General features: G+C 40.8%; 1 protein-coding gene across 6 annotated transcripts in view; it reads left to right on the forward strand.

Annotated features, from left to right (window-relative positions):
• Window positions 1-27,918, forward strand: part of IGSF11 (immunoglobulin superfamily member 11) — a gene marked incomplete at its 5' end in the record, with an annotated part of 179,174 nt that overhangs the window by 36,786 nt on the left and 114,470 nt on the right. For 4 of the 6 annotated variants that reach the window (XM_082655140.1, XM_082655144.1, XM_082655142.1 and 1 more), the window contains one exon: window positions 3,617-3,668. The exons of the other annotated variants lie outside the window; for them this stretch is intronic. In XM_082655140.1, the coding sequence (XP_082511266.1) occupies window positions 3,617-3,668 (52 nt within the window). Of the gene's footprint in view, window positions 1-3,616; window positions 3,669-27,918 lie in introns of those variants that run through there. 6 annotated transcript variants of the gene reach the window in all.

Below are 27,918 nucleotides of genomic sequence, written 5' to 3' on the forward strand. Positions count from 1 at the left end.
GCTTCCCTGGTGGTGCAGTGGTTGAGAATCTGCCTGCTAATGCAGTGGACACAGGTTCGAGCCCTGGTCTGGGAAGATCTCACATGCCGTGGAGCAAGTTAGGCATGCGCCACAACTACTAAGCCTGCACTTCTGGAGCCTGTGCTCCGCAACAAGAGAGGCCGTGATAGTGAGAGGCCCATGCACCGCGATGAAGAGTGGCCCCCGCTTGCCACAACTAGAGAAAGCCCTCGCACAGAAACGAAGACCCAACACAGCAAAAGTAAATAAATTAATTAATAAACTCCTACCGCCAACATCTTCTAAAAAAAAAAAAATTTTACAGCTACTCATGTGCTGGTGGGATGTGGTGGTGGTGGGATGCTGATGGGGTGGAGGTGGGATTAATGTTGGGGAGGCAATTGCAGTGTTCCCCACAGATAGCTTTAAGACACTATGGTAGACATAAATTTCTTTAGATGTTGGTCTATAAAGAGATAAAAGAAAGACTTTGTGGTGTGGTTGAAAAAATTGTTGGGTTGGTTCCAGTTCTGCCCATGGGTGTTTGCAATCCCTGAGATGTTCATTGATCTTTTTGAGACTCAGTGTCTTAGTGAGTGAGGAGGGGGTAATACTATTTGCCTTACTTACCCCCTAGGGTTGCTGTGAAGATCAAATCAGACAATATATGTGAAAGCACTTTGACATTTATAAAGTATTATACAAATGAAAGATGTTGTCTGTTGCTTTAGCACTCAGAATAATTGAGATTTAAAGAAAGCCTACTGTGGTCATAAGGCAGATTAGGATAAAAGAGTTGGTAAAACTCATTACTAATAAAAATTGTACTCAGAGTACATGCCTGAGGTATTAGCTCTGTGAATTAAATAGCACAGTTTTTCTTTGTTTCCTGTGAGAGCTTCCTTTTGGGTGCCTCTGTGTACAGCGCTTGGAGTTTCCAGTACTCCGATCTGCTTCCTTTGAGTCAGCCATCTACCATCTGCCCGCATGCTTCTGGGCAGCCAGATTGCCTCCTGAAATCTGATCATCCCCAGTCTCCCTTCAGAAGCCACACTTCTTTTTCAATTAGAAGGACTGCTCCACCAAACTGTGAGCACTCTGTCCTCTTAATAACTCACTAGCTCCTGTCCGGCAAGGCAGAAGTACACTATGGTGACAAAGAGGCAGGACAGCTCTCTTTCTCTGCTAATTCATAACATTGTAGATATATCCCAAGTGTAATTGGAAGCTATTTAAGGGTGAGGATCATACACTGATGTTTTATGTTTAACCTTCAACCCAGTGCCTTACACAGTGTAGATACTCAGTAAATATTTGCTGAATTGATTTGCTAAGAAGTATATCAGGTAACTTGCTTTATGAAGGCTTTTAAGCCTAGATTATTAGGTTATTTATTTAATTATAGAACCAATATTCTATCTATTTAAATCTGGGATTATAGTGAAGCAAAGTCCTGCTTGGAGTAACACCTTGCTTTTCTCCTTATATTACTTGCTTTTATACCCTGCTTGTGGCTGGGTTAGAAAGCAGGAATATGTACAAGACAAAGGAAAGAACTGAATTGGTTGGAGAAAAAGAATATTTAGTCCTTACTCTGGAATTTAAAAGAATGAGAATGATCCCAGTGATGAAATACTTGAAATATTAAACTTTTGTTAATATCAAAAATTCTATACTGTCATATCACTCTTTTCTTGCCATTAGAGATCTGGTAAGGGATTCTAGCAAATTGGAAGTAGTCAGCAAAGTTGAAGCATTTAAATTCATAATCAAACTATCTTTTCAGGGTATTGTTGTTAAAGGTGGTTGATGTTTCTTAATGTGGTTTCTTTTTTAACTTCATATTATAACAGCAACATTTTCAAAAAAGAAAAAGTGCATCCATAATTCCATCATCCTGATACTAATTTAATTTTTACCTATGTCTCCCAATCTTTGTCCAAATGTATAGATGTTTTATATATTTGTCTTTCTCCCGTGCGTGCCATTTTCATTTCTGAGTTGCCCTGGGAGGATTGTATCTGCCAGATGGGGGCTCAGAATTTCTGAATGGCTCCAAGAATTCTAATCTATGCTGCTGTAGAAATTGACCAGAATGGTCTGACATTACCGGGGGAGATATGTCCTCAAATCTAGAAGGACTGGGTGGGAGGCTGAAGTAGAATGGGACTATGGGCTTTAAGAAAGGGAGCAGGGGGCTTCCCTGGTGGTGCAGTGGTTGAGAGTCCGCCTGCCGATGCAGCGGACACGGGTTCGTGCCCCGGTCCGGGAGGATCCAACATGCCGCGGAGCGGCTGGGCCCGTGAGCCATGGCCGCTGAGCCTGCGCGTCCGGAGCCTGTGCTCCGCAACGGGAGAGGCCACGGCAGTGAGAGGCCCGTGTACCGCAAAAAAAAAAAAAAAAAAAAAAGAAAGGGAGCAGCAACCTCATTGGAAAAGGAATGAAGATTAGGTTTTATAAGGAAAGATGTAGGTAGGTATTTAAGTAAAATAATTTCAGATGCCATGAAGGTCTCTCTTCCCATCCAACCAAAACAAGCAAGAAACAAAAAATAGAAACCCAACCAAAGTAATCAATCACCACAATAAAAGCATCTCTAGTTAACATTAAAATAAAAGCATTACTAGTTAACAAATACTTGAAATTAGTTTAAGAAAGGGATAAGGTTTAAAAGAAAAAATTTTAAATATTGTAAGTTGTTGTAAGTTTTACTAAAGGGGCAAGAGAGGGTGGTCTTTGATAGGAATTGGGAGTTAGGGGCATGCTACAGCCCCTACGCTCTTTTCAAGGAAGAAACGGTAGTCCGAAAAATAAAAGGTATAGGACAAACCTCATCGATTCTCAATTTTGCTAGAGTCAGGTTCTTCTGGGTTACTTAGGGTCCAGAAGAAAGGATTGAGAGAAAGTGAAACAGCCAAATAGAAATCATCTGAAAACTGCGATAGAAAAGAATCTTGCCTGTTCGGACGCAAGCTGTGGTGAACTGCCTTGTGGAGATCTCTGGCGCTCAGGATTGTCACCGCCGGTCTGGGGAGTGGTTCAGGGCAGGGGAGGGCCCTGGCTGCGGACGAGGAGGATGCCCGCCTTCGGTTCCCAGCGCTCGTGGAGGTGTGCTGGGAGCGGGCGGCCCCGCGCACAGGTGGCCAGGGCCGCGCCAGCTGCGCGCCGCGCTCGCTCAGCTGGTGGGCCGCTAGGCGTCGCGCTGGAGCCGCGGTTGCCGGGGAGACCAAGCGGGGCGAGTGGGCGGCGCGGAGCCGAGCCGCAGCCGGGCTGCCGCCCAAGTAGTCGGGCGAGAGTTGCGGGGAGTGGATCCCCGGGCGGCGCGAGGGTCCGGCGGGTCCTGGGGCAGCGCGAGGTGGCCGTGGAGCCGCGGGGCAAGGCCGGCGAGCCCGGGACGCACCTGGTCGCAGCTCAGCCTCCGCGGAGCCGGAGGGCGCGGGTGCCGCGCTTGCCTCGTTTGCGGCTCCCACCGTCCCAGCCCCGCCGGGCGGACTGCGGCCGGGCGGCGGGTCTGGGAGGTCCGGGCTGCCCCGAGAGCTCAGAGAGCCCGGCCCGCTCCTCCGCTGCCGCGACGAGGAGCCGGGCGGGCGGCGGGCGCGCTCCCCGCGGCCCCGGAATGACTTGTCGGGGCTCCCCTCTGGCGCCTTTGCTGCTCCTCTCTCTGCACGGTGAGTAGCCCTCCCCTCCCCTCCCCTCCCGGTGGGGCCTGGCGGGGCCGGTGGGCCGGGGGAGGCTTTCCGCGACGCAGACAGCTTTCTCGCCAGGGCCGGTCTTCGGAGCCCAACTTTCTCGGGGGCCATATTCGTTGCTGTCGGCCGAGGCTCCCGCGCCCACGCGGCGGCTGCTGCCCAGCCGGCGCCCCCTGCCTCGGTCCGCGGCCCCCGCACTGCTCAGGTGTTCCGATCCAGAGGTAACTACACTCGCCACCCGGTTACCGCCGGTCCTGAACACGGCTCTGACTCCGATCCCGCTCTTTGCCCCTTTTAGACAACGAACTCCCTTACTTACTGGGTCCAGGGAGAAACGGGATTTAGAATCGTTTCCGTTGTCAGGCGGCTGCAGGAAAACTGGAGATGCTTTTTAAATAATTTGGAAAACTTTAAATTGTAGCTTTCCCCAAATCTTTAACGAGCATATGTAGGTTATGACGGAAAATGTGATCTTTATTTTAAAAAATAACAACGGTGTGCTACACTAGATTAGAAAACAAGAATTTATTATTATTTTTTTATAGTCTAGTTTCTTCCCCAAGGGATTTAAATCGACTTACAAAAATACATAGAACATAGCAACATAAGAACAAAAGAAATAAACATATGTTTAATTTTCTTATTAACTGTCTTTAAAAAAATCTATTTAAGTTTAATTTTCTAATTTCTACTTAATCTTTCTTATATTTTATTTTCTATGAATAGTCGTCATATTTAGATCCTGATTTTCATTTTATACACTGCTCTTTCTTTTTGTGTGTCCTGTCCTATGGAATCAAGTTTTCTGTTCCATTTAATTGATTGTTGAGATTTACTGAGATTCATTCTGAAGGCTTTTATTTAAAAAACAGGTTAACTGATTTATGGAGTATTGTGGTTAATACAGTTTCTTTCTGGAGATATCAGTAGGTTTCCCATAATTTTAGTTGCACTGATAGTGTACCCATAGATCTTGAAGTAACCTAATTTTAGCCGACTTAAATTGTACAAATTCAATTTAAGGGGTCCATAGGAGTAATAGAAGGAAATAATCAAAATTACATATAACTTCTCTGGACTTCATTAGGTATATATTTAGTGATGATGTGTAGATAATAAAGTGACATCAGTATGTGCATTATGTAAACTTGTGCTTCTAAATTAATTTTGTCTGGTTACTGCTTTGAGAGGGCCAACATTTTTCTCTGTCCTTCCTTTAGGTATGAAATAAGATAGAGTAAATGGGCTTTTAAATAATCCCTCGGACATAACTGAAATTATTATAAATATTACTATAAGAACAACTGAAATTTTTGGTAAAAAATTGGGTTGTTAACCTTTGTATATTACAATAAATGCCACCCTCTTCTTGTAAATAGCATTTGTGTACGGTTTGTTTTTGAATTGTTAGGCAATACTTTTAAAGAGTTGATGAAATTTGCAGAATCAGCCTTACAAGGTCATCTGATGTGTTTCTTTTCCTTCAGCAGAACTATTCCTAAACCATACTAGGATGTTTTTAAAGACTTCCAAGGACATTTCAGCCTTCGTGGTAATCTATTCTGTAGAGGCACTTTTCACCCTCAAAAAAAGTGTTCATTTGTTCAGCAAGTGTTTACTGAGCTCCCACTCTGGGCACTTGGGTGTCTGGTGGGGCAGGATGGTGGTGGAAGACAAAGATGCACGAGAGTTTGTCCACAGCCTGTAAGGAGCTCGCAGTTTTAAAACAAACTGTAAGCATGCACAAGTGATTTATGATACAAGGAGTATATGATGAGTGCCATTTTTTGTTCGTGATATCAAGGGAGACTTCGTGGAAAAGTTTCCTTTTGATCTGGACTTTGAATGAGTAGAATTTGAATTGGCTGAGATGAGAGTGTTTGGCTTTCCTAGCCAAAGGAACAGCCTGGCTGTAGGATATGAAGTGGAAAGTGCAGGGGCATATTCTGGAAAGGCCAGGCTTGTAGCTGCTGGAGCAGGAGATGTATATGCGAGGCAGAAAGGGCTAAAAAGGTAGTAAAAGGATGGTAGAGAACGTTGAATACTGAGTTTGGACTTTATTCAGTGGGCCATGGGTAGGCCACTGATACTGTTTCCATAAGATGGGGAGGGGATGAGGATGAACAGCTGTTGAGTGCCCAGCATAACAGTTTCCAGGAGGGTACCATGTCCTGACTGTGTTAAGTTCTTGAACCAGTCAATGGTAAAGTTGGAGTGAATGAACTAAGGCCCATTCCTAGGACTTGCAATGTGGAATGAGGGGAAGAGTGGATATCGGGTGGAACAAAGTTGGGTCCATTATGAAGGGAGAAAAGGGAAATGGATGCTAGATAAAAAACCATTATAGTAGTGGCCAGTACAATGGGAGAATGCACCAAAGGTAGAAATAGGCTCTTACATTTTTGAGAGAAAATGGTTGTCAAGAAATTTCTGTTTTTATTTCTGTTTAAATCTCTGTGGAGTAACTTCAAAGGGAATTTGAATTGAAAAGTTGACTTCTGTATAGTTCTACCAGTGCGTTAGATATATCTAATGCATTTCTTGTATTACTTCTGATTCCTTGAAATAGCAGGTAACCTTCCAGAATCTGAGAAAAATATATAAAGATGACATAAAATGAAAAGAATTATGAGCTCCGATTGTTAGCATTATGAAGAATTTATTGTAAACTCCCATTTCTTACATCTAACTTGAATTATGGAACTGCTTTGGAAGGAGTCACTTCTTATAAAAATTTGTAGTTTGACCTACATGAAAGGTGACAGCCACTGGATGAAAATTTTAGAGAAATTAAGTTCAGTATTCAACATGGACTACTCAGGAAGCAATTTAAATATTAAATCACCAAGCGCTTTAAAAATGTTATGCTTAGAACTGTTGTCAGACCCAAGGTAATGATGCAGTGGGTAAAGACTTCTCCCCACAGTAACAGTATGTGGCACATTTTCACATGTGTTTTCATACTTCGATAGTGGAAGCATTTATATTGAAAATTCTCATTTGAATCTTTATACTTAAGCCATGTGATTTAGTGTCAAACAAGGTGATGTGCTGGTACACAAGATTCTCTAGTTGCTCTGAGTTATACAGAACACTGGTGTGGGATTGAAAGTTGGGAAAATTGTGGCGTTCCCCTAATTTCTCATCTAGAACTGGACTATTTAGAATAGGGATTCTGAATCTATTGTTATCTACACCAGTGGTACCAGTTTACATGTTAGGCAGTTTGAGGCAGGATTGCTGACTTTCTAGTAGTCTGATGACCTCAAGTGAACCCTGTCCCCTCAATTTCTTCCTCCTTTGTTTGATGAGGACTCCCTGGCACTTACACATCTAAACCCTGTGTTTTGAGGGCAGCCTTAGACCATCTGGAGGCTCTGAAATCCTCCCTTGATCGTGCTTTGAGAGAAGCTAGTTTAAGAGACGCTGTCTGTTCTTGGGTGATATTCAAAACGCCATCTGATTTGAGCTGATTTTGGTCTTAAAAATGGAAAGTTAATTAGTTTACTTATTAAGCTGATCTTACTAAACTGGAAGGATTTCTTCCTGTTAAACTTTGGGTAATTGATTTCCTCTGTACCTGGTTTCCTACCATGTAAGAAAGAGACTGTAGTGGTAGTTTGCCTCTGTGATGGTTTTAAAATTTCAGAAATGTGAAGTCAGTCAGTGTTTCCTAATTTTACAGATGATAGGCTCAGTCATTGATCTGATACCAGCTCATCATTACCATTATTGGGTACTACATAGGTGCTATATGGTGTGGCTCTGCCTCACTCGTGTTATAGGAAGGTCACATTTTCATAAATATCATTAATTTTTTATTTTTATAGAACAGTATTAAACCAATGCAATTTGCCAATGTGAACAAGAAGTCTATTCAATAAAAAATTCTTAGAAGTTGTCTACTTACTGGTTTCTCTTCAGTTATCATTTTCATCTTGGGAGAGGTAACAAACTGACAAGGTTAGATGCACACTTTTATTTAGAAAAGCATTGTGGGTAAAGAAGTTGAGATTCCAGAAGCGCTGAGTTCAGGAAATTCTTGTACCACAGAACGTTTTTTGGAAGAATCTTCAGAGAATTAGGTTAGCATTAATGGCTAATAACAATAGTGGATCAGGATTTAGGGTTGGGATAGATGGTTAAAGTATAATAGGTTTGTGGGATTGGAAATTCAATATTGTTTTTTCATGGAGGGTCACAACTATGTAATAACACAATTTGACATTGTGACTGTCACTCTAATGTAATGGGCCTGCTTCTGGGCCATTCTTAAAAGACTCATTAATCCAAATTTTTTTAAAAAATGAAAAGAAATTTAAAATTCCATCAAAGTCTGTTGAAGATCACACCAGTGGAAACTTAAGAAATGTTCAGATTTAGAGTTTGAGCTTTATCCACCTTTGCCCAAAGTCTCCCTGTTCGCAGCAGTAGCTCATGTAAAATCTGTTCTCTCACTCCTGTTTTCTCATTAATGTTGATTCTTTTCTCTCCTCATCCTCCCCTTCCGTTTTGGAGAATGTTATGTTCTTTTAGTAGCATCAGCTTCTTCCTAGGTAAATAAATCTAGCCAGTCATAGCTCCTTTCATTTATTCAGCTCTACCTATTCCAGGATTGACATTAAAAAAAACAAACCCTGCAGCCAACCAGACAGAACCAGAAATCCCCTTAGAAGCTAGAATTGGTGGGGGTGTATGAGAGTGTGGACATAGTTCTATGCTAACAGTTTTCCCTTGTTCCATGAGGTTAATTTTATGATATAATTATGGGTGTGTATATATATATGTATGTATGTGTGTACATTTTCCCTAAAAGACAGTACCATGCCTGGCACAGAATAAATGCTCAGTAGATAATTGTGACTGAATGAGTGAGTGGTTACAAAAGCAGGTGGTACTCCCATGTGCTTGGAGTACCTGGAAAGAATGCTTTCTTTTTCTTTTAAAGGAAAAGAGAATTTCATTAAAATTTTCCTTAAGGATTTGGTTTGGCTATCAGCTTTAACTAATCTTTAAACTTTGCTGTATGTTTTGTGGAATAGAGGTGCTAGAGTTCTATTTTCATAGTCTTTTCAAATTCTATGATTTTAGAAGTTTATTTAGAAGTGCTGTATTCACATATCTTTTAAAATTGATTCTTAGCTTATCTTTAATCCTAAAACTTTGAAGTTGTCCAATTTGAGACAGTTTTTTCTTAAGGAATTTCTGAAGGTTTTGCTCCACGTAGTGAAGAATGATGTTAGACTTTTAGGAATCCATTTAGAACCTCGAAGTTTCCCATTTACGTCACTGGTATTCTTCGTCCTGAGGGCCTGTGTGTTAGAACTAGTCTCCCAAGAATGGAGATAATTAATTAAAATTACTCCTCATGTGGTCTAAGCCCTCTCTCCCCCTCCCCACATCATGTGTATAAAGTACTAGAGAAGCTTTTTTAGAAAAAGGAGCATTAACTCAGTCAGCCTCATGTGGGAGGCGTTATAACCTCCTCCTGGTGGAGATTGCTAGTTGTCTTCCCCGCCCATTCCCTTTCCGTCCTTTGAAGGCTATGTATTTCCAGCCATAGTTTCTTCCAGCTGTGATTCATTCCTTTATGGACCATGCTCTCAGTCTGCAGTGATGTTTTATAGCTCTCAAAATGTCCAAAGTCTTCTACTAATCATAACTGCATCCTCAACAGTGTGCTTGCAAGATGCCTTAAGTATCATCATCATTTATTTCTACTTTTTTTAACATCTTTATTGGGATATAATTGCTTTACAATGGTGTATTAGTTTCTGCTTTATAACAAAGTGAATCAGCTATACATATACATATATCCCCATATCTTCTCCCTCTTGCATCTTCCTCCCATCCTCCCTATCCCACCCCTCTAGGTGGTCACAAACCACCGAGCTGATCTCCCTGTGCTATGCGGCTGCTTCCCACTAGCTATCTGTTTTACATTTGGTAGTGTATATATGTCCATGCCACTCTCTCACTTCGTCCCAGCTTACCCTTCCCTCTCACCGTGTCCTCAAGTCCATTCTCTACATCTTGCGTCTTTACTCCTGTCCTGCCCCTAGGTTCTTCAGAACCATTTTTTTTTTTTTTAGATTCCATATATGTGTGTTAGCATACAGTATTTGTTTTTCTCTTTCTGACTTACTTCACTCTGTATGACAGACTCTAGGTCCACTCACCTCACTAAAAATAACTCAACTTCGTTTCTTTTTATGGCTGAGTAATATTCCATTGTATATATGTGCCACGTGTTCTTTATCCATTCATCTGTCGGTGGACACTTAGGTTGCTTCCATGTCCTGGCTATTGTAAATAGTGCTGCAATGAACATTGTGGTACATGACTCTTTTTGAATGATGGTTTTCTCAGGGTATATGCCCAGTAATGGGATTGCTGGGTCGTATGGTAGTTCTATTTTTGGTTTTTTAAGGAACCTCCATACTGTTCTCCATAGTGGCTGTATCAATTTACATTCCCACCAACAGTACAAGAGGGTTTCCTTTTTCTCCACACCCTCTTCAGCATTTATTGTTTGTAGATTTTTGGATGATGGCCATTCTGGCTGGTGTGAGGTGATAACCTCATTGTAGTTTTGATTTGCATTTCTCTAATGATTAGTGATGTTGAGCATCCTTTCATGTGTTTGTTGGCAATCATATATCTTCTTTGGAGAAATGTCTATTTAGGTCTTCTACCCATTTTTGGATTGGGTTGTTTGTTTTCTTGATATTGAGCTGCATGAGCTGCTTGTAAATTTTGGAGATTAATCCTTTGTCAGTTGCTTCATTTGCAAATATTTTCTCCCATTCTGAGAGTTGTCTTTTTGTCTTGTTTATATTTTCCTTTGCTGTGCAAAAGCTTTGAAGTTTCATTAGGTCCCATTTGTTTATTTTTGTTTTTATGTCCATTTCTCTAGGAGACGGGTCAAAAAGGATCTTGCTGTGATTTATGTCATAGAGTGTTCTGCCTATGTTTTCCCCTAAGAGTTTGATCGTGTCTGGCCTTACATTTAGGTCTTTAATCCGTTTTGAGTTTATTTTTGTGTATGGTGTTAGGGAGTGTTCTAATGTCATTCTTTTACATGTAGCTGTCCAGTTTTCCCAGCACCACTTATTGAAGAGGCTGTCTTTTCTCCATTGTATATTCTTGCCTCCTTTATCAAAAATAAGATTACCATATGTGTGTGCGTTTTCCTCTGGGCTTTCTATCCTGTTCCATTGATCCATGTTTCTGTTTTTGTGCCAGTACCATACTGTCTTGATTACTGTAGCTTTGTATTATAGTCTGAAGTCAAGTCCAGGAGGCTGATCCTGCAGCTCCATTTTTCTTTCTCAAGATTGCTTTGGCTATTCGGGGTCTTTCGCATCATCATTTAAGTATCATCAATTTTAAGTATCATTATACTAATCTTTGTTTCTTTGGACCATGCCCATCACAATCAGTTATACAACTTTTAACAGCCCCCGTTGGTCAAGTTCATTTGCCAGAACACAAAATACATGGCAAAAAGAGAGGCTGAAGTGTAGTGAACATCGCTTGTTGCAGAACATATTCAAATCAGGCTAACATTTTATGCTTTCATTGGTTGAGAAAGTTTGTAGTACATTTCACTTACGCGTACTGCCCATGTATAAGTACAGATTGCTATACTTGCACTTGTTGGCCAAGACTTAAGGCAGTAAGAAAAACACATGAAAAATGTGTTAACAGTACACTGCAAAGATTCTCAAACTTTTTGGTGTTAAAGATTATTGGGACCTTAATGATTATAGAGGACCAGAAGAGCTTTTGTTTATGTGGGTTTGTCTATCAATATTTACCATATTGGAAACTAAAAATGAGAAAATTTAAAAATATGTATTAATCAATTTAAAAACAACAGTAATATATCCATTATATGTTGACATAGTATATTTCTATGACAAGTAAGAATTTTTCCAAAACCAAAAAATATGAGCAAGAAGAGTGGCATTGTTTTACATTTTTGGAAAACTCTTAAATGTCTGGCTCATTAGAAGACAGCTGGATTCTCCTATCTGCTTCTGTATTCAGTTTATTATGAAGTGTTGTCTTCGTTTGGTTGAACTATATGAAGAATATCTAGCCTCACACAACTATGTATTTGGAAAAGGAAGGAGTATTTTGATAGCATTTTTAGATAATTTTGGTTATTCTTCTTTGATATTCTACCAAAACACTTTAAGTGGTAGTAACTTAAAGACTGGTTGCAATGAAGAATCAGAAACCATATCAATAAACATTTCTTACTCCATTATATTAAAGTCCACTTTAATAAATATTAAATATTGTACTTTAAATGGATCTTTTACTCATGTGTGATTTTTTTGTAACATTATTCATTGATTATTCAGTTGAATAATTATTCGGTTGAATAATAATATTTGGAAAATATTGGTTCACTTATGCAGACCTTACAAATGTTGAATAATGTTGACATTACATTTTATAAAATGTAAAAAAATAATCACATGTTAATATCACCATTGATCTCACCAGAACAGCCTTTAAGTATTGGGAAGCCATTAAGCTCACAATGGCAGATTCAAGCTTTCCAAATTTTACTATTTACTCAAATTTTATCTTTGGCAACAAACAGTTATCAGTTATTTCCCTTGAAGTGAGAGTCTTACTTTGTTCAATTTTGAGAAAATGTCATCCAGGTACCTAAGTCTGGATGATTAGTCTGTCAGTTGTTCTTTCAAGTACAAGCCCTGATCCGTGGAAAAAGCGAATAGTTGAGTTAGCCTTGAGCTCCAGCAGCTGCCCCAGCGCTTCTCCTTGGGACACCATTTGGCTCTGGTAGCCACATATGAGATTCATGTTTCATTCTGCCCATTCGGTCACACAGAATATTAGAAAAGGTCAAGATGTAATGAAACTGCTGTTGTTGCTTCACAAAGACATTTTTTTAAAACTGGTTTTCCTTTCTTAACTGTGAGTGCGTGATGGTGATGACTACAATAACTTCTCCCACGGTTTCGTGACAGTGGCTTGACTTGTGCCAAGGCACCAGCAGTTTTACCCACCACTGCTTCTGCACCATCCGTGCAAATGTTAACTCAGGCAAAGAGGCAGATAACACTTTACCATTATTAAGAAAAAAGCTTTTACCTCATGGACTTTCTGTCAGGATCTGGGAGACCCCCGTGGGTCTGTGGACTAGACTTGAAATGCTGGTGTACTGTGATGGGATGTTAGTTTCTTTTTTTAAAAAAGTGTTTTAGAGACAAATAGCCACACAATTATTCTATGTTATGGGGGATGGCATTAAATGGAGAATGCATGCATTAAAAAAAAAAAACATTTAAAATTCTTTATTTTTGTATGATAATTTTTTAAATTATAAAAGTAACATATCCTAAAAATTCAGACAATGCAGAAGTGTTTAAGAATTGACTCAAACCCACCTCCACCCACCGAATTCTCTGCTTTTACTGTGCATTGTTCTGGACCTTTCTGTAACCACAAACAAAGCCTGCATGCACATGTAATTTTTTTAAAAAAATAAATAATGCCATAAATACTGTTCTGCAACTTATTTTTAAAACGTAACAATTTAGGGCTTCCCTGGTGGCGCAGTGGTTGAGAGTCCGCCTGCCGATGCAGGGGACACGGGTTCGTGCCCTGGTCCGGGAAGATCCCGCATGCGGCGGAGCGGCTGGGCCCGTGAGCCATGGCCGCTGAGCCTGCGCGTCCGGAGCCTGTGCTTCACAACGGGAGAGGCCACAACAGTGAGAGGTCCGCGTACCGCAAAAAAACACACAAAAAAACAAAAAAAAATAACAATTTAATATGGGTATCTTACCACATCTGTTACATGGATCTACCTCATTCTTTTTAGTGACCATTTAGTATTTCACAGCATGTATATACTGTAATTTATTTAGCTGTTTCCCCATTATTGGATATTTATGTTGTTTCTGATTTCTTGATATTAATGATGTAGTAAACATCTTTGTACATATAACCTATAAATTTGTGTAGGTATTTTTGTCGTCTGGGTTGCCCAAAATGGAATTTTTTGGATGTACACATTTAGCATTTGGGGGGAGACGAGCATTGTGTAAAAGTTCATGGGTTTGTATAGTCAGACAGGTTGGGTTTGAGTTCCTGACTTATTTATTTGTTCTATGACTTTGGGAGTGTTATGATGTCCTGAGCTTGAGTCTGATTATCTTGTATCAGTGCGTTGAGAAGTACTAAATTAAATGAAATGACACATCTCTCAACTGTCTAGCATAGTGCCTGGCATATAGAAAATGCTTGGTTAGTAATAGTTACTGTTATAAGTATTGCTAAGCCCCAACTTGAGTCAGGAGGCAAGAGTTCTATCCAGGGTTGTCAATGGAGGTGTGACCTGGGACGCATGATACAGCTCTACAGGCCTGCTTTCATCTGCAAAATGAGGAATTAGGTAGGGTAATCTCTTCTTTTCCAGCTCTGTGATCTCATGATTCTTTAACTTGGCTTCCAAGTATTGAGAATATTGGCAATAAAATAAGCTGGAGATAATATATGACTGGTGTTAACATATTTTTAAAACTTTTCCTAAAATAGTTATATGCCTTTCTTCTCCCTCTCCCCCATCAATATAATGAGACTTTATGGTGATATCTGTTCTGGGAATTAAAACCATCTTCATCTGTTGTAGAAACTTTATAAAAAGTGGTTTCAAATATAAAGAATTATATTTTAAAATTAATTTCTGTTCACTTTGGCTTGGGCTATGTACATACATCTTTATTTTCTTAAATCCTTTATAGCATAGATAGGTATCATATGTGTCAGGAGAGGGTCAGTTGTGAACAGGCTTTAAATGTGACAGAAAAACTTTTTACCACAATCACTGTATCCTCATCCTTTAAATTGATTTTTAGGACCTTTCTCTGCTTTTATCTCATAATGACTTTTCTTGGTCTAAGCCAGGCATAGGTGTGAAAATTTATCTATACTGGGTTACATGATGAATATAGACATTTTAGTCATACTGCTGTTGATTAAAGGTGAAAAGCCTGTGAGCTTTTAAAAAACAATGAGTTTTAGTCAGGGAGGTAGTGATAAAAGCTTTGGAGAGATGTGGTTGGGCACATCTTAATTCTGATGTATGTCATTGATAGTGTTTCCCAGCTGTTCTTTGTGCATTTTCATGAAAGAGAATGTTTTTATACAAAGCTAGGTGGTCTCCCAAATGGACAGTTAGTCACATTAGCGGAACTTTCAAATTAATTCTGAGATTCATAAACTCACTGCCTACTGTGTTTTCTTGGTAAGTATGGTTTGTCTTCAGATCATTAAATTTTTCCTGAAACTAAAACACGCTAGTAGAGAAGGTTCTTGAGGTTTGTACTCCAAAATAGTTATAGAAACTTAAATATGATTCATTTTCATGAAAATATTTTCTGAAAATGTGACTTTTTTACGTGGGCCTCTCACTGTTGTGGCCTCTCCCGTTGCGGAGCACAGGCTCCGGACACGCAGGCTCAGCGGCCATGGCTCACAGGCCCAGCCGCTCCACGGCATGTGGGATCTTCCCGGACCGGGGCACGAACCCGTGTCCCCTGCATCGGCAGGCGGACTCTCAACCACTGCGCCACCAGGGAAGCCCCTGAAAATGTGACTTTTAATTCTTCCTAATTCGTGATTTCACTGTCCTCAGAGCAAGACATGTTTCAGTTGCCCTTTGATATCTCCAGTTTCAGTGTTAACATTTGCACTTCTTTGGACAAATGAATTGTGCTCTTCCCTCCTCCCTCCCTGGTTACTTCGAATCCAGGGGGTTGAGTTGTCTTTCTCATTAATAAGAAAGTGCAATGTTGTGAGCCACTGGGAGCTGGACCAGTAAGGTCTCTTAGAGCCCTTTAATTCCATAATGTCCTTGATCTGATGAAGCCGCTCAGTAAATCTCTTCACAATTTCCACCACCAAGCCATCTGCCTGCATTGAAATAAATCAAATCTGCTTATTCCGTCAACGTCTAACGAATATTCTATAAACTGATGATGATGACCATGAACACGAAAATAATTTGCAATCTTGAGCGCTTCCTCTTGAATTCTCATCTCAGATTCTCTTGACATAGTGGAAGTCGGCCTGCCAGCTTTCTGTTTGACTTGAGAAAGAGGGTAGTGGAGCCCTTTCCCTAACTCCTTGTGGTGTAGTTATCCCAGGTACAGTGAGTGCACTTCTTCAGCTTTTCCACATTCAGATTAAACTTCACAAAACCTTTACTTGCCTTTCTACTTCATATATGCTTGCTAATATGTAAACACACACATAGTTATCTAATTATATATGCGGCAGTTTGTATATATACGTGTGTGATGTGTGTGTATATGTGTACACACACACATACACACGCATATATTTATAATTAAACCTCAGGCAGACTGATTTTATGTGTGGCCCAAGCTTCTGGTGTTGTCCAGACTTTGGAGACTGTGGCAGTCATGCTGTACCAGTGCATGATCCCATCTGACACCACCGACTCTAAACTGTTTCTTCTCAGCGTTCTTAATTTCTTGCTCTCCTTTCTTTCCTCACCACCTTCCTTAATTTAGATCCTTATCCTTTTAAGTTTACAGTATTCTGACAGTTTTCTAGCGGGTCTTTATTTCACCTTTCTTCTCTTTGATCCATGCTTTTGTCTCTGCCAGGTTGCTTTTCTGTCAAACACTGTTTTCATTATATTTCTCCCTTCCATCAACAGCAATAACAACCGCAAACTCCAAAAATCTTTAGTAGTTACTCAGCCTTTTCCTTTATGGAACTAAGTTTACAGTAGCTTCCCACTTTCTTCTGACATGTTCCTGCTGCCTTTCTAGAATTTATACGTTGTTCAGTCCACTGAAGAACGATGACATACAGAGTTATTTTTTGGATTATATTTCAAACTTGTTAAACTTATTAGAAAAGAGAATAGTGACAGGACAGTGTAATATACACAAAAATAGTGTAGAAATATTGAGTACTACTTAGTGAATTATCGTAAGTCATATACTTAGGTAACCATCATCTAGATGCAGTGGCATGCATTGCCCACACCCAATAGCCCCAAAAGACCGTCTCAATCATCCTACCATTCCCTGCTCCCCAAAGGTAACCACTTTTTTTTTTTTTTTGCGGTACGCGGACCTCTCACTGTTGTGGCCTCTCCCGTTGCGGAGCACAGGCTCCGGACACGCAGGCTCAGCGGCCGTGGCTCACGGGCCCAGCCACTCCACGGCATGTGGGACCCTCCCGGACCGGGACACGAACCCGTGTCCCCTGCATCAGCAGGCGGACTCTCAACCACTGCGCCACCAGGGAAGCCCTCTTCTCTCCTTTTTTGTTATCTCCCTCTTCCTCCTCTGTTGCCACTGCCATCTTTGCCATCATTGTCTCCGTCTCCTTCATTAATATCATCCTCATCGTCTGGAACTGAGGTTAGATTCTGACTCTCATGATCTTAATTTTACCATTATATAGTACTCTCCTTTAAAAATAATAATTTAGTCTTATAATAGTATTTTATATTGCTGAGTACCTCGCATCATAACACCACCACCTTACATTTGTTTTGTACCAGGAATTTTAACCCATGGTCCAAAAATGGTTTTCAGAGATGTCACAGAAATTTTTGTGTTGTACACATTTGGTATTTTTCTTGGTGAGAACATCTCAACTTTTAAAAGTATATTTTTTCATTTTCCAATGAACTGTTGAGAAACCTACTCTATGTACACCACTGTACGAGGCATTGTGGGTCATACAGAGTATTCAGTATGGTACCTGGTCTTAAAGAACTTAACACACATGTAACTATAGGTAAAACTGTAAGCGCAGTTACAACTTGGAGATTTATGTGAATCAGAAAAGGAGTAATTGTGGAACCCTTGTTGTCAGAATCATGTGTGGAAGTTGAAGTGCAGATATGTGGTAGTTGAAGTGTCAGGCGCAAGAAGGTAGAGCCAGATAGTTAATGGCCTTGTGCACTGCCTGTCTGGTCTTCATCCCAGTTGATGAGGCAGAACACCTTTGTTTTTTCTTTATTCAGCAGTTTTTAAGGAAAAAATAAAACAAAAAAAAGGAGGGCTTATTATGCTCCAGGCATTTGGGGATAGAAAGATGAATAAGTGTAGGATTCCGTCTTCAGGACTCCATGAGTTTAGTCTAAAAGACAAACATGGTTCAGCTCATTATCATTTAATTTGTCACACTGATATGAATGCAGTGTTGTCTCCTGCTCAATCCTCATTCTTGTTTTGACCAAGCCATGTCATTTCCCTAGGTGGTATGGTTCTTGGGGTCTTCCAGCTCTGCAGCTGGTCACTTTCAGCATGTGCTGGAGTGATGTGGTGGAGGTAGTGGCAGAAGGCAGGTGGAGTCTGAGGCAGCGCTCCCGGTTCCCTAGGGCCTGCATGAAGTGTGTAAGAGACCTAGTAGTGCTTGTGTGTCCGGGTGATAGAGGTCTGAGGTTAGAATGAAGAAATCCATGTGTGTAGGGATTTCAAGATCAGAGGCAAATGGCCGGGACCCCTGAATAAGGATGGGAACCAGCACGTAGCCACCACTGTTCCCCATTCAACACCACCACCACCACTGGAAGGAACATCCCCACAGAGCACCAGTCTTAACTTACTGGTTATTAGTCTGGGAGTAGCGAGTTAAGATACTCCACAGCAGAGGCCAGTAAAGACCCGGAGGACTTTGTGTGGATATGAGGGCCAGCTTTCTTCTCTGCCTTGGGGTAGTTTGAGGACTCTGTCCTTCATGCCGTCAGATACCATCTTGAAGAAAAGCAGGACGAGGGGAAAGAAATCTGAAAGATGGAGCATTTATCTGAGCCATCCAAAAGAGACATCTATGAGATTACTTAAAGAAGGTGTTCAAATTATTGGAGCAGCCTTAGATGACCAGATTGGGCTGAATTGAGTTATCCCCCTCACCCCCCACTACACATCTGGTTTTGGGGTGGGTTGTTGGGAGGTGAGAAGTGGTAAGAAGATCCTGTCAGTTTGAGAGAAAATAGACTGTTTCTTTGCACATGCTTATTTATTAACAAAGAAATGCAGACTTACTTATTGCTGTCCTCTTGGTAACATGTGGTTTAGATGCATGGCCAATCCCACAGAATCCAGGGTCCTCCTCTAGCCAGATGCACCCACCTTGAGCTTTGTCCTGGTTTTTAACTGAAGCTGACGTACCAACATGGCAGCAAATGTGTAAACAGTTGCAAGAACCGTATGACAGTGGTTTATTGAATCTCAATAAATGATCTTTTCAGAAAAGCCTCTTTATTTGCTTGATCACTTGGAGTGCTTTTAAAAAATACTTGGATCTGGCAGGCTTCTTCGATACTGAGGTGCCCACAGCGAACCGAATGTGGTTAAACAGCTTGGAACACTGGAGTTGAGTAGACTCTGGGCACATGTGCCAAAGGGTTGGCAAGCCAAGCCGTCCTGCCTCCAGTGCCAGCTCTGACAGGCTCCAGCTCTGCTGCTCCACCGCTTCTAGATGCCTCTCTAAGTCAACACATTTCTCCTGCTTTTAGTGTCCCAAGTTTCCAGTCTAGATGACAAATTTCCATTAAGGTCATAACTGCCATTATTTGGTACCCACCATGTACCATGCATCACCCAGGCATTTTAGGTACATTTACTTGAAGATCCTTAAGACAAGCCTGTGAGCTAGATGAATATTAGCCCTGTTTCCAAGCGAGAAAGTTGACTGTGTGGTTGGAGAGTAGCGTGAATTTCAGTACCTGGAGTTAAGTGCCTGGAAGAGTAAGATAATATGTAAAGTGCCTAGTGCTGTGTCAGGCTCAGACAGTCAGTGACTGGATTACATTTTCTCTATTTTTTTTTTTTGCGATACACGGGCCTCTCACTGTTGTGGCCTCTCCCGTTGCGGAGCACAGGCTCCGGATACACAGGCTCAGCGGCCATGGCTCACGGGCCCAGCCGCTCCGCGGCATGTGGGATCTTCCCGGACCGGGGCACGAACCTGTGTCCCCTGCATCGTCAGGCGGACTCTCAACCACTGCGCCACCAGGGAAGCCCACATTCTCTGTTTTAAGCTCTGACTTTTTGGTGATTTTGTCCCCATTCTAGGGCCTAACTGGAGAAGAATTTGGGGAACTTTTATATGAGCTGCGTGAGCAGGGCTTATAAAGACCTTTAGAACCCTAAGCGTGCGAAGATTACGGTGCCCTTCCTGTGAAGCTCAAAGTAAATCCTAAACTGTAAAGCAAGAGTCAGCAAGTCGAGCACAGTTGTGATTTTTCCTTCAGGAGGACTGCTTTAATCTTTGTTCTGAAATATCAAATATCAACCTTAAAACACCCTCTCTCTCCCTCCTGCCTTGTTGGTGCCTTACGTATTTGTTTGGTGTGCCTGTGGGATAATACAGCATGAGCCATAAAAGAGTTGAGAACTTTGTTTTCATTTATTTCAAATAAGTTGGCATGGTAAATTATAAGTTCTCACATTCAAAGGGGAATGACTGAAAAATAATTATACCAAGAAGAAATTGTGCTTGGCCTTTGTGTTAGACACTGCAGGTGGTAGGATAGAAGTGCACAGCTCCTTTCCAGCCTTCACTGAGTTGACAATTTTCAAGGAGGGAAGGGAGGAAGCATTTTTTTGAATGCCTACTAGATACTAGCCCTTCAAATGTACATTATGTAATTAATCTTCATCACACCGTTGCATTATTTCCATTTTATAAACAAGGAAGAGTTAAATAAGGTCACACCTCTAGTTCCTTTTGGTATCGAAAACCTACCCTCTTCTTGCTTCAGGAAAAGGAGAGAAAGAAAGCACTGTCATTTCAACTTGAAATCCCCTTTCTTCCTCTTTCTTCTGGGCCTGGAAAATAAGGCTTATGCTTCTAGACCGAGGTTGGATGTCACCTTCCATGTGGTCTCCCTGAGTTGGCTTTTCCCCTCCCTATCTCCATAGAACGTTGTTCAGACGTTAGCCCGTCCTGTTTTCTGTAGTCTACACACTCTGCTTTGTTTAACCCCCCTCTTCCTTCCTTACCTTTAGGCACTGTGCCTGGTACACAGCCAGTGCTTAATAGATATTTGTTTCATAAATCATAAGTGATAATTGCATAGCTCAAGCTGTAAGAGCAACTGGACTTCAAAGAGACTTTATGGAACAGCAGGGAACTAGCAGAGTCTCGCAGTATCTGAATAGGATTTAGCTGAGCACTAGGGAGGCGAGACACAGCAGACTGGGGAAGCTGAGTGTGGCGACAACATCAGAAGTGGTCACGTGGAAAGGAGCATTGCTAGCTCCTGTTAGGAAGTAATGTGAGTTAAATTTGGATGCCACGTTTATTATTTCAGCTCTTTGAAAACTGCCCCAATGATATCTCTTTTCTTTTGTTTCCTCAAAATTAATTATCTTTTTGTAGCTATGGCAACTCATTTGAAGCTCTATTATGCTTGTAATCTGTACACATTGAACTATTTGCTTCAGCATTCTAAGCATTTTCCTGCATAGTCAATAATTCTATATTTACAATGTTCTCTTCCTTCTGGTGAAAATTGGCTTTTCCCTTTAGATTTCTAAAGATGATTTAAAAAAGAATTAGGTTTGACAGCTTGACTAATGATTTACCATAAATGACCATCGTCTTTGTCACTAACATTCACGCCATTATTTGCTTATACTGACATATTTCTAGACTGTTTTTACTTTGAGAGCTTTGAACACATGACGCACACCACCCTGGTTTCCCTGATTCCCCTGGTTCCAAGGACCCCTACACCCTCACCCCTGAGGGTCCTACACCTCCCACCCTCCCTGTCGGGCTCCAGCAGCCCAGCGGGACACCTTTTGTGCCTCCTGCCTGGCTCTGTGGTCCAGCCGGTTACACTGTTTGTACCTGTTCTTCCCGTGTGCTGCTCATCCTGTTGCTAGCCTTCCCAGCTCAGCCTTTTTTCCTGGTTGTCTTTTATGTCCTGCTTCTTGGAGGAATTTTGCACCTGCACCCCAGCCCATCTAGGTAGACTAGATGGTCAGGTGGTTCCATGTTTTCTCCTCTTCTTTGGTTAGAGTATTGTTTAGGCTTTGAATCTTTTTCTTCATTGGAAAGTGAGGCACATGACACCTACCCCACTGAGTGATGAAGAGATGGCCCTAACACATGTGGTACATAGGAAGAGTCTGTAACTCTAAGTCCTTGTGTCGTCTTGAAATGCTTGTTCACTTATAATGTAGTGGTAGGTTAAGAATCATGTAACTGACACAGAAAGAAATTATGTTAAGAACTTAATTTTCCTTAAGTCATGGTAAAAGTGCTTTTTAAAGCTTTTACAACCTTTGGATTTATGTTTATGTTCTCCAGATAGATCAGTTTCTTTAGTGAAGTTACAACCTGTGCTGGGTTTCTGTCTCCGTAACACTTGCAGTTAGTTGTGTTAGATAAGCTGGATCTTACACAAGAATTTGAAACGGACTCCCGTTAGTTGTATGGTTTTTATTTCTAATTAAGTGACTCCCTGTTACTAAGAACAGTAATAAAAACTTTAAAAATTTCATCTGAGACAGTCATTGCTTAGTATTACTTATACCACAGTACCTTACAGTGGGAAGGTGTTCAGGAAAGGTTTATGGACCCAGGAAATGTTTATTTCGCTAACTGAGAAATAAACTTCTTTTTTGAGGGCTTTATTAAGAATTACATCTGATGTTTATCACCGGTAATAAACATCATCCTCGATAATGCTTGTTTTTCATTTTCCTTTTACCTTATTTTTGTACTTTAGAAATGTAAAATTGTCCCGTTTGAATTGTGTTTATTTTAAAAATACTTCTAGGTTGTTTTAGTACTTACTAAATATTTGTTTAACTTCCAATGTATATACTCATACGTTTTAGGGGTAATAAAAAGGTATATAAATAAATATTGATCCATTTGCTTCTGGGTTTAATGTTGCAAATTTCAGACTAGAAGGGGAAAACTTCTTACGCTTACGGTGGCTTTTTGTGAACATTTCTGCAGCTGTCGTACAGTTCCAGAACTGTATATCCGGAAAACACCTTTAGTCTCTGGTTTCTCTTCGTTGCTGACCTCTTTCTTCCTTCCCCTCTTGCCTCTATTCTGGCATATTCTGGTTGTATAATAAGAAACCCAGAGAGGTAAAATGTTAAGTGGTAAAGTTTGGACCAGAACCCAGGTTAATGCTCTTTCCAATAAAGGCAAATAATACAGCCAAGCAATGTTTCAGTTACTTTTTCTGTCTTGTTCACATTAATTTTAACCGCTTTAGGATCAAACATCATCTCTTCCTAGGGTCTTTCTGTTTCTGTCACACCACCACCTCAACAAAATATTATACAAGAGGGCTTCCCTGGTGGCGCAGTGGTTGAGAGTCCGCCTGCCGATGCAGGGGACACGGGTTCGTGCCCCGGTCCGGAAAGATCCCACATGCCGCGGAGCGGCTGGGCCCGTGAGCCATGGCCGCTGAGTCTGCACGTCCGGAGCCTGTGCTCCGCAGCGGGAGAGGCCACAACAGTGAGAGGCCCACATACCAAAAAAAAAAAGAAAAAAAAATATTATACAAGAAAATTGTACATATACCATGAGTGTACACAGGTGTGTATAAATAGCGCATGTGTTTGTATAATTGTGGTAGGATTATTTAAACACAGTGGAGATGTGTGCACATATATATATATATACACACACACACATATATATATGTGTATATATATATGTGTGTGTGTGTGTGTGTGTGTGTGTGTGTGCATATATATATATATATATATGATACCCTGCCCTTACTACAATTATGCTTCTGTCATGTCCTCCTATTCCAGACTGGGTAAGACAAAACAGACAAGAAAATACGCAAATTTCATTTCAGAATCTGTAGCAGCTGGAGTGAACTCAAACAGATGGGCTTTTCCACCCTGATTATCCTAACTTCCTAAATTTAGAAATACATGCTTTAAAAAAATGTAAATTACCCCAGGGGGTGGTGTAGCACATGCCAGGCAGTGCTAACCAGTGCAAATAGATGTCATCTGCTGACTTAGATGAATCTCAGCTCCCACTTTTGTGTCTCTGTTATTTCTTTCCCTTTAGATTTGTTTTATGTCACTGCTTTCCTTTCTGAAAATGTAGTGTTAAGCCTCTTTTCACATATAGGTTAATATTATTTAACATTGGTGCGATTTATATAGTGTCTTAAACCAAAATAGTGTTTAATCTGTCTTATTACTCAAAGTTCCTTCTAATTGGTGGAAAAGGATAGGAAAGAGACATTAGATGAGCAGTTTCTTGTATCTTACCTTTGCAGCTAACTAGCTGGGTGAATTTGGACAAGATACTTACTCTACCATCAAATGGGTGGACTGGACTCAGTGGTCTCTAACGTACCGTTCAGTTGTAAAGTTCTTTGTTTCTGAAAATTATCTGTATCTATAAATTATTTTGTGCAGTGTTGTGGCCTTAAAATCTAGCTCAGTGCGTGGCACATAGCAGGTGTTTAATAAACATTGTCAAAAGCATCAATACAGCCTTACATTTTCAGTTTTACAAAATTCATTGGGCAAATTGTTTTAGAACTAAGTGTTTTATAGCCACCCTGTCCCTATTAGAATAACTATGTATATTTCTCTCCTGTGTCTTATAGTTAAGTTGAGGAGATAACAGTCATCCAAGGACATAAAAAGCAATATCCAAATAAGTGAGGAGGTTTGTGAATATGCACATCACCTGCACTGGAATGTGAGTTGTATGGGCAATCACAGTCTATGCAAATGAGTATGTCCATAGAATCTCCTTTATTCCAAAGTTACAGGCGGGAAAGCAGACAGCAACCTGTAAGTCCATCAACCAAGGAAGTGGAATGATCAAGTTTTCAAGATGAGGTCAGAAATGAGTCCAGAAGCTTCATCTTAGGTGATGAGTAGGAGTTCAGGAAGTAAGGGGAAATGTTGAAGGGAGGGGGCCTGAGAGGGCCAGCCCTCTGGCAGAAAGAGTAGATGAGCAGAGTAACAGAGGCATAAAGTCGTCTGAGAGCGACGAGTAGTTCTGCATGCCTGGAGGGTAGGGTTCCCCGGGAGCAGAGGCCAGAGATGGGCCAGCAGGATAGGCCAGCACAGGGATCTGGACTACCTGGTGAGCAGTGGGAAGCCATCCCAGGGTTTTCAGGAGGAATAACTTGCTCAGCTTTGCTCTTTTAGCAATTTGGCTTTAGCAGCAGAGTGGAGGATGGTTTGGAAGTGGACCAGGAGGGAGATGGCGAGGTCAGCTAAGAGGCTGTTGTGGAAGCTCAAAATCATGTGAGGTTCATCATAAATGTTGATAAATTAAGTCCAAGAAGAGAGACATACTCTCAGTAAATCTTAGAAAAACTCAAAGCTTCCCTCCCCACAAAGTGAAGACTTGTAAAGAGAATATTTTCTTCTCAGAATGGGGGAAATGTAAGAAGGAAAAAAGTGTTAAGTTTGTGGGAGTTTCATTAATATATGGATAAATGTGAATAATTGAAAGGTTATTAGTGTTGTATTGAGCCTGAAATCTAGGCATTTGTGTCTATGTTCTAGTTCTGTGGTTGGTGACCAGGCCAGACCTTAGAAGTCTAGATAGCATGATAGACAAATTCAGTTTCAGTAAAACAGTGTCCATCTGAGCACAAACTAAAACAAACCACTTTTTTACAGGGGGTATACAATTGTGAATACATCAAATAAAGCATGTAGAATCATAGTGTAGCCCTTATTTGGGAATTTCGTAAGGTTTGGGAAATGTCATAATGAATAATCCTGAAAATGAGAGGTCTTTGTGGTTTTTCTTTTCTCAAATTTGCCTTGAGTCACTAACCACTGATGGTTTGCCAGGTTCTCTGTATTTCTCAGAGGTCCCCAAGAATCTCTGACAATCTCTTGGCCTCAAGGGTCTTTTCAAAGATTCTAATTAAGTTGCATCTTCCACTTCCTGGAATGGATCCTCTCCCATCATCCTCTCCCTCCTCTTTCCCTTTACCTTAGACTCCCCAGTAGAAGTACATTAAGCTAATTTAGCCCTTATTAACTGTAGCTTCCTTCCCACACCCCACGGGGAAATGGTTTTTAAAAATTTACATCCCTTTTACTTCGGGTATTTTTGGTATGGAAATGAAACATTTATTTTTTTAGTTTGGTTGATGTAATTACAGCCTTTATTGAACCATGATTTCATGGAAGGTGGTAAGATGGTGAGTTGCCTGTGACTAGGTCACTCGTCTTACTACAGAAAAAAGGCCCTCGAAGTGGGCATCGATGATTTTTTTAAAAATCCACTTTGATAAGGTACAGTTTGAGTACAAAACTCTGCATCCATTTTAAAGTACACAGTTCGATGACAGTTGTATAGACATCCATGGACCCACCACTGCTGTCAAGCTATGGAACATTTTTACTGCCCCCTAAAGATTATCTGTCTCATTTTGCATCCCTCCCTCCCTTCTTCTGCCTCTGGCCTCAGGAAACCACTGATCTCCTTGCTGCTACTGTGTGTAGGTTTGCATTTTATGGAATTTTTGTGAATGGAATCAAACAGTGTGTACTCTTCTGTGTCTAGATTCTTTCACTCAGCATGATGATTTTGCCATGTTGTTGCATGCATTGATTTGTTGCTTTTTTATTGTTGAATGGAACCCTTTTGCATGGATATACTACAACTTGTTTTTCCATTCTCCTATTGAGGAAAATTTGAGTTATTTCCAGTTTGGGGGACTAATCTTGTATGAGTCTTTGTGTGAACACGTTTTCAGTCTTTTGGGGTAAATAATTTTACGTGGAATGGTTGATGTTTAACTTTCTAAGGAAACTTGCCAAACTGTTTTCCAAAGCAGTTACCTCATTTGTTTTTTTTTACCCCACTACCAGTGTGTAAGAGTTTCAGTTGTTTCACATCATTGCCAAGACGTGGTGTGGTCAATCTTTTAAAATTCTGGCCATTCTAATGGACGTGTAGTGGTTTCTTGTGGTTTTAGTCTGTATTTCCGTGATGACTAGTGATGTTGAGCATCTCTTCACTTGCTTAATGGCCATTTGTATCATTTCTTTAGAGAAGTGTTTGTTCAGACTCTATTGCCAATTTTTTAAAAATGGGGTGTTTGTCTTATTATTGAGTTGTAAGAGTTATTTATATATTCTGGATACCATTTTTTATCAAATATATGTATTGTAAATATTTTCTGCCTTTTTATGGGTTGCCTTTTTACTTTATTAGTGGTGTCTTTTGAAGAGCAAAAGATTTTAATTTTGAAAAGTCCACTATAATTTTTTTCTTTTATGTTTTGTGCTTTTAGGGTCATAAGAAATGTCTACCAAAAGTTGCAGATATTTTCTCCTATGTTTTCATCAGTGAGATTTATAGTTTCAGCTTTTACATAAATGTCTGTGATCCGTTTGGAATTACTTTTTGTAATTCAAGGTTAGGTGAGAGTAGATGTTCATATTTATTTATTTATTTATTTTTGGCTGTGTTGGGTCTTCCTTGCTGTGCACAGGCTTTCTCTAGTTGTGGCGAGCGGGGCCTGCTCTTTGTTGTGGTGCAAGGGTTTCTCATTGTGGTGGCTTCTCTTGTTGCGGAGCATGGGCTCTAGGTGCGCAGGCTTCAGTAGTTGTGGCTTGTGGGCTCTAGAGCGCAGGCTCAGTAGTTGTAGTGCACGGGCTTAGTTGCTCCGTGGCATGTGGGATCTTCCTGGACTAGGGCTCAAACCCGTGTCCCCTGCGTTGGCAGGCAGATTCTTAACCACTGCACCACCAGGGAAGCTCCTTAGCTCATTTTTAACTAGTATCATTCCTCGAGTTCAAAATTATATTTACTTAAGGTGACCAGATGGCCTATTCTTTGCTACTGTTCTTGAGTATTGAGGTATTAAGAGAAGCATCTTGGTGTTTGCTAATGTAGGAATTGCTCCCATCTTTCTTGCCTTTCCCTGCCTTTCCCTTTCTTGTTGTGTTCATTACCTTTATTCCTTTTAAACAAGGCTGTTGGGAATCCCGGTTGAATCTCTGTGACCTCATGCATACTGCTTTGCCAGAGGAAGCCCTATTCTTGGTACACTCTGTGCAGTGATGTCACCTGACTCTAAGTCTAGCTGGCTCTGAAACAGGGGTCTGAGAGAGAAAACTAGCTGACAACACACAGAGCCCCAGAGGGCAGCCTCTGGGATGACTCTTCTCTTCCTAACGTCCTCTACTTTCCCTTCATCCCTGATTCC

This window comes from Grampus griseus (genome assembly GCF_964374135.1).
Source record: "Grampus griseus genome assembly, chromosome: 5".
In the NCBI taxonomy this organism is placed as follows: Eukaryota; Metazoa; Chordata; class Mammalia; order Artiodactyla; family Delphinidae; genus Grampus; species Grampus griseus.